The sequence below is a fragment of the Eimeria maxima genome, genomic scaffold (assembly GCF_000499605.1).
Source record: "Eimeria maxima Weybridge genomic scaffold, Emw_scaff408, whole genome shotgun sequence".
Taxonomy (NCBI): domain Eukaryota; phylum Apicomplexa; class Conoidasida; order Eucoccidiorida; family Eimeriidae; genus Eimeria; species Eimeria maxima.
This window is the reverse complement of record NW_013563839.1, coordinates 997-7,500: the sequence shown is the minus strand read 5'-3', so window position 1 is coordinate 7,500 and position 6,504 is coordinate 997. Positions and strand designations below refer to the sequence as shown.

The 6,504-nt window shown below is 46.2% G+C and overlaps 2 protein-coding genes across 2 annotated transcripts in view; one reads left to right on the top strand and one right to left on the bottom strand.

The window, feature by feature from the left end:
• Positions 1–1,648, bottom strand: part of EMWEY_00031890 (actin-like protein 3b, putative) — a gene marked incomplete at both ends in the record, with an annotated part of 2,880 nt that extends 1,232 nt beyond the window's left edge. Inside the window, 4 exons of the mRNA XM_013478373.1 lie at positions 1–133; positions 521–606; positions 799–873; positions 1,171–1,648. The exon at positions 1–133 is cut by the window's left edge and continues 689 nt beyond it. Of these exons, the coding sequence (XP_013333827.1) occupies positions 1–133; positions 521–606; positions 799–873; positions 1,171–1,648 (772 nt within the window). The remainder of the gene's footprint in view (positions 134–520; positions 607–798; positions 874–1,170) is intronic.
• Positions 1,649–2,970: 1,322 nt separating this feature from the next.
• Positions 2,971–5,938, top strand: EMWEY_00031880 (hypothetical protein, conserved; the record flags this gene model as incomplete). The annotated part of the gene is made up of 5 exons (XM_013478372.1): positions 2,971–3,883; positions 4,188–4,343; positions 4,517–4,735; positions 5,183–5,644; positions 5,850–5,938. The coding sequence occupies 5 exons, from the start codon at positions 2,971–2,973 to the stop codon at positions 5,936–5,938; spliced, it is 1,839 nt and encodes a 612-aa protein (XP_013333826.1).
• Between the last annotated feature and the right edge of the window lie 566 nt (positions 5,939–6,504).

The window sequence follows — 6,504 nt, the reverse complement described above, 5'->3', positions numbered from 1 at the left end:
GCTGCTGTGTCATAACAGCATATCCAGGGGTAATATTAATATTGTGCTGCTGCAGCAGATGTCTAGTAACAGCAAGTAGCTGCTTGCAGCCAAGAGGTATCTCCTGCTGCAGCCGCTGCAGCAAATATCCTTCCTGTACAGCAGCAACGCTGCAGTTGCTGTGCCCAACATCGCATACAACAGCAGATGTTCGCGCACAACCAAAGGCAGCTAACACCGCCTTTTTTACCAGCAGCAACTCAGATACCTGCAGCAGCAGCAGCAGCAGCAGCAGCAGCAGCAGCAGCAGCAGCAACAGTAGTTAAGCATCAGGTCAATCACAACCAACAGCAGCAGCAACAGCAACAGCATCAACAAGCAGCAGCAGCAGCAGCAGCACCGCACTGCTCAACAGAAACCACCATCACAACCACCACCATCACCACCATCACCATCACCATCACCACCACGAGCAACAGCAGCAACAGCAGCAGCAACAGCAGCAGCAGCAGCAGCAGCAGCAGGAGCAGCAGCAGCAAACCTTTAAAGTCTCGAATGCGATTTCAGCAAAAGTTTGTCGAATTTGTGAATTATGAAAATTTGGTTCCGAGAGGATCAAACCTCTCCCTATAAATCCACCACCTCCAGCAGCAGCAGCAGCAGCAGCAGCAGCAGCAGCAGCAGCAGCAGCAGCAGCATTAGTAGTAGTAGTAACCCCACCAAATAAACACATATTATGATTATTATTATTATTTATATTATTATTATTCATTGTTAATAATTGTAATGATGATCCAATTATATTGCTATTGCTATTACTACTACTGCTGCTGCTGCTGCTGCTGCTGCTGCTGCTGCTGCTGCTGCCCAAACAACGAGGACCTGTTAACTCCTCTGCTAAACGTTCAAAACCCTGCAACAACAGCAGCAACAGCAGCAACAGCAGCAGCAACAACAGCAGCAACAACAGCAACAACATGATGGATAGGAAGAGGAATAGTAAGAAGAATAACAATAATAATGAGGAAAAGAAGGAAAGAAATAATAACATCAATAAAAACACAAATATTAACAGAAAAGTAATCAACTATACTAATTGATATACAGCAACAGCAGCAGCAGCAGCAGCAGCACAACCACCACAACCACCACAACCACCACAACCACCACAACCACCACAACCACCATCACCATCAGCACCATCACCATCAGCATCAGCAGCAGCAGCAGCAGGAGCAGGAGGAGCAGCAGGAGGAGGAGGAGGAGGAGGAATTACCTGTCTATTTAGTATATAGGTACCTGGTTGATCATGATATGTTGCCTTATAATCAAAGACGGGCAATACCTCAACATGATCTGTTTTCTCTAATGGGTTAAGGAATTGCTGCAGCAATACAGCTTTTGTTGCTGCTGCTGCTGCTGCTGCTGTTGCTGCTGCTGCAGAAGAAGAAGAAGATGATGATGATAAGGATATACCATTACTATTACATCCATCTGCTCCTGCTGCTGCTGCTGCTGCTGCTGCAGCTGCAGCAGCAGAACCACCTAACCCGTCACCTACTGCTGCTAGACCTATAACAGAACGAGTAACAACTTGGGGCAAAGCTTCCCCAGCAATTCCTGCCTTAAGAGAATGGCAACCTAAATCTAATACTAATGGGGGCAACATTTTCCTGCTGCTGCTGCTGCTGCTGCTGCTGCTGATCCTGCTGATCCTGCTGGTGGTGGTGGTGGTGGTGGTCGTGGTGGTGCTATTGATGTTGTTGCTGCTGCTGGTTATGGTGATGGTCGTGCTGCTGCTGTTGCTGCTGCTGATGGTGTTGGTGGCGGTAAAAGTGTTATACGTTATGCTAATGATGTCTTGGATGATGCTGCTAATACAGCTGCTGCTGCTGCTGCTGCTGCTGCTGCTCTTGCTTCTCTTCGTGCTTCTATGGATGCAGCGCCTGCCGCAGAGGCAGGGGCCAGCGTTGTTGTTGTTGTTGTTGTTGTTGTTGTTGCTGCTGCTGCTGTTAAATTATGGCCGTAGTTTTAGCAATTAATATTTGCTGCTGTTATTGAGACGTTTGCTGCTGCCACGATAGCAGCAGCAACTGCTGCAGCCGTAGCAGCAGCAGCAGCAAGGGGGTCAGGTAATGATGCCTCAATGTATCCTGTCTAATGGCTTGCTGCTACATATGTGGGGTGTATATACACCATAATACAGCAACATACACCTGCAGCTTAATTGCTGCTCTCCCTCTGCTGGCAACTCTGCTTGTGCTGCTGCTGTTGCTGCGGAGGCGGCTGCGGCTGCTGCTGCTGCTGCTGCTGCTGCTCCGTTGACAAGGCATAGAGAGGATTCCAACAGAAAAATATAAATATAACAGCAAAAGAAAGGGCATCCCTTTTGCTGATTGTCTGCTGCAGCTGAGGTGGCTGCATGCAGCCGCTGCTGCAGCAGCAGCCCCTGCTGCTGCTGCTGCGGCAGCGGCTGTCCCCACCGACCGCAGCAGCAGCCATGAGCCTGCCGCGGACCTTCGAGCCCATGCTGCTGCTGCTGCTGCCGCTGCTGCTGCTGCTCTTGTCTCACCATTCAGCAATAAATTTCTTTATATATTTTTAATGTAAAGTTGTTAGATCTTAGGAATAATTGGTGACGTATTTGTTGCTGCTGCTGTTGCTGCTGCTGCTGCTGCTCTTGCTGGCCTCCTCGTAGCCTGGTGACCACCGCCGACTCGGGCAGCAGCATACACAGCGGTCTTCCTGCAGCAGCAGCAGCAGCAGCAGCAACAGATCTTGTCATTTTTTATGCAGGTTAACTTCTTATCTAAATACTGCAGCAAGAGCAGATGCTGCAGCAGCAGCAGCAGCAGCAGCAGTTGCTTCCTTCCGTGCTCGAGAAATCGAAGCAGCACAACCACAGCAGCAACGACTAGAGCAGCAACTGTGCAGCAGCAGCACGAACAGCAGCAGCAGCAATTATACAAACAGCAGCAGCAGGGTGCAGATATGACGAATTCTTTTTTTGTCTTCCTCTGTGTCTGGCGGTTAAGAAATAATGTGCAGCAAAAGCTGCTGCTGCTGCTGCTGCTGCTGCTGCAGCTGCTGCAGCTGTCATCATTCAGCCGCGTTGCAGCAGTACAAAATGCACGAGAAGATCTCTTTGCTTCCTCCCCTGACGATACAGCAGCAGCAGCAGGAGCAGGAGGAGAATCAGCAGTAGCAACAACATCAGCAGCAGCAGCAGGAGCAGCAAGAGCAGCAGCAGCAGCAGCAGCACACAGGCCCCTTTCTCTGCACTTCCCTGAGGTTAAGGAACTTATGCGTATTGCCTCTGGCTTCTCCCGTCCTTCTTCTCCCCTACACGAGTACGAGGAAGTAAGAGGAGTGCTGCACTCGTTGCTGCAGCAGGCACGAGTGTATCAGCAGCAACTGCTGCAGCAGCAGATACAATTGCAGCAGGAAAGACAAACATATGCAGAAAATCTTAGTAGATTCAATCTTCCTTCTATGCATGCATCTGCTGCTGCTGCTGCTGCTGCTGCTGCTGCTCCTCAATTTATTCTTGATAAAATTCCTTCTTATGTCTTTGGTGGATTATCCGTCTTATCTTTTAGTTGCCGTATACATACCAGCAGCATCAGCAGCATCAGCAGCAGCAGCAGCAGCAGCAGCATCAGCAGCAGCAGCAGCAGCAGCAGCAGCAGGAGGAATAATGAGGGTGAGCTATCTGTGCTGCTGTGTAGCGGCAAGCCACCAGCAGGACATGGATCCCTGCAGGCATCCTTTGGGTTCCAACTAGTAGATGGTGGCTTCCCCCCAATAGAAGCAGCAGCAGCAGGAGGAGCAGCAGGAGCAGCAGCAGGAGCAGCAGGAGGCGCAGCAGCAATAGGAGCACCAGCACCACCAGGTACACCAGCATGTAAGATAAAATTAAAGAATTATAAAAGAGAAGAAATATATTTATATGGATATATAGAGGCAGCAATAGGTATATGTATTGCTGCTGGATATAATAATCAGGTGTACGTACACCCCAATCTATCATCTCTTGAACATTTTATTGATCTTTTTCCTGATAGTATTTTATTACTTAATTTTTTATCTATTTCTTCTCGTTATATTGATTATGGTGAATCTATACCTATTGTTGCTATTAATCCTAATCCTTTACCTGCTTCTCCTGCTGCTGCTGCTGCTGCTGCTGCTGCTGGTGCTGGTGTTAGTACTAGAAGTGCAGCAGCAGCAATTGCAGCAGCAAAAGAAGCAGCAAAAGATGCAGCAGCACAAGGAGGACCTGCAACACTTGATCATGATCCATCTAAGAGGCAAACATCTGTTGCTGATTTACTACCATGGGAGCCTGTGCATGCAGCAACATGGTTAGGTGTTGCTGCTGCAGCAGAACCATTTGCTGCTGCACTAGATAAGATTGCTGATGGACTGCAGCAAGCTATACTAACAACAGGAAATACAAAAGGAATAGAGGATAAATGTTCTATTGAATTAGGATTAAGGGAGCAAGACTTTGCTGCATTTGCTGCATTTGCTGCAGAGAATACAGCAGCAAGACCATTAAGTACCAGCAGCAGCAGCAGCAGCAGCAGCAGTAGTAGTAGTAGTAGTAGTGGTACAAGTTGTAGACCTGGGGGTTTATTAGTAGAGTGTGCTCGTGAGCTGCAGCAGCAACAATATTCATCAACAGCTCGTCGTTTGTTGCTGCTGCTGCAGGAGCAATTAGCAGCATCTATACCAGCAGCAGCAGCAGCAGAAAGTAATCGTATGCTGCACATGATTCGTCGTCCTGGTGTATGGTGGCTGCTGCAGCGTCTATTAGGGGGCAACGGAGCAGCAAGACTAGAGACAAAGGAGCAAAAAGAATATTATAATAATAATATGAAGAAAATAATATATAAAAATTATAAAAAATATCCATTTAATATAATGAAAAAACGCATGCAGCCCCAAATTCGGCGCATGCAGCCCCAAACTTTTCGATCCGAAGTACTACGATTCAGTACCCTGTATCTAGATCTTTTATCTACTTATTCTTATTGGGATTCTTTTCCTATTCCTTGTTTCTTTAAGAATATTAAATTAGTTGATACATTAGGCTCTGTATTCCATAGATATATACCTGATGAACCTTATAGATTAGCTGCAGCAGCAGCACAAGCAGCAGCAGCAGCTGCTGCTGCTGCTGCTGCTGCTGCTGCTCAAGGTCCTTCGAGTGAGCAACAGAGCAAATACCAAGGCCGAGATGCTGAAGATGAATACTCACAGCAACAACAGCAGCAGCAACAACAGCAGCAGCAGCAGCAGCATAGAGGGAGGAGAAGGATTCGTCGTAGAGGACGAGGTGTACGTAAGAATGTATCTATGCTGGAGACAGCAGCAGCAACAGATATATTATGGTCAACAGCAGTAGGTGAATATGCAAAGAAGAACGATGCAGCAGCAGCAGCAGCAGCACATCAGCTACCAACAGGTTTGCTGCTCAAGCCTATTCAGCCAATATATGAATATACAGATCTAGAGATGTTAGCGGATTCCTTAGAGAGCAGCAGCAGCAGCAGCAGCAGCAGCAGCAGTACTAGTAGTAATAGAGCAACAGAAGAAGAAGAAGAAGAAGCAATAAGAAGAAGAAGAAGAAGATTATGGATAAATAATCCAATATTTATAGGTAATTCAGGTATATTAATAAGAAAAGTACCAGGAAAAAAAAAAGGAATATATTATGATTTATTTATTATATGTAATAAAGGAGGATCTTTTCCTATAACTAAATCTAATGGTAGTTGGTTATCTTCTTATCTATGTGAGCCTTATTATAGTCCTAATGGTGCCCCTCCCTCCCTCTCCCTTCCCCCTACTACTACTACCATCAGCAGCAGCAGCAGCAGCAGCAGCAGCAGCAGCAGCAGCAGCAGCAGCAGGAAGAGGGAATGGGGAAATATACCAAGAAGGAGGAGTATAGGGATAGAATTTGAATTAAATAGACCTAATCGTTGTGGTGTAGGTTATCTAGGTGACGAGGAGAATAAGGAAGAAATAGAGATAAGAGGAAGAATATTATTAATTATTTTTTCTTCTTTTTGTATAATTAATGGATATAATATACATTATTTATTAGATAATGCATATAATATATATACACAAGAATTAATTAAATATTCATTAGCTATTGAGCATGCATCTACTTATTATGAATATAATTCTTCTTTTTTTTTCTCTATAGATACAGTATTACAGCGTAGTACCCCAACACCTTGTATAGGCTTCCCTAGCACCACCATTACCACCACCAGCAGCAGCAGCAGCAGCAGCAGCAGCAGCAGCAGCTTATATTCAGGGCTATGTGTACTAAGTACAGACTTGCTGCAGTCCCCTGGCTTCGATCCTTCTGTCTTATTTTATCTTCGTGATGAATCCTTTAGTATATTATATCAATTAACATTTGATTGTCGTGCTGCAGCATGGCATGGCTGCAGCAGCAGCAGCAGCAGCAGCAGCAGCAGCAGCAGCAGCAGGAGGGGTAGTAGG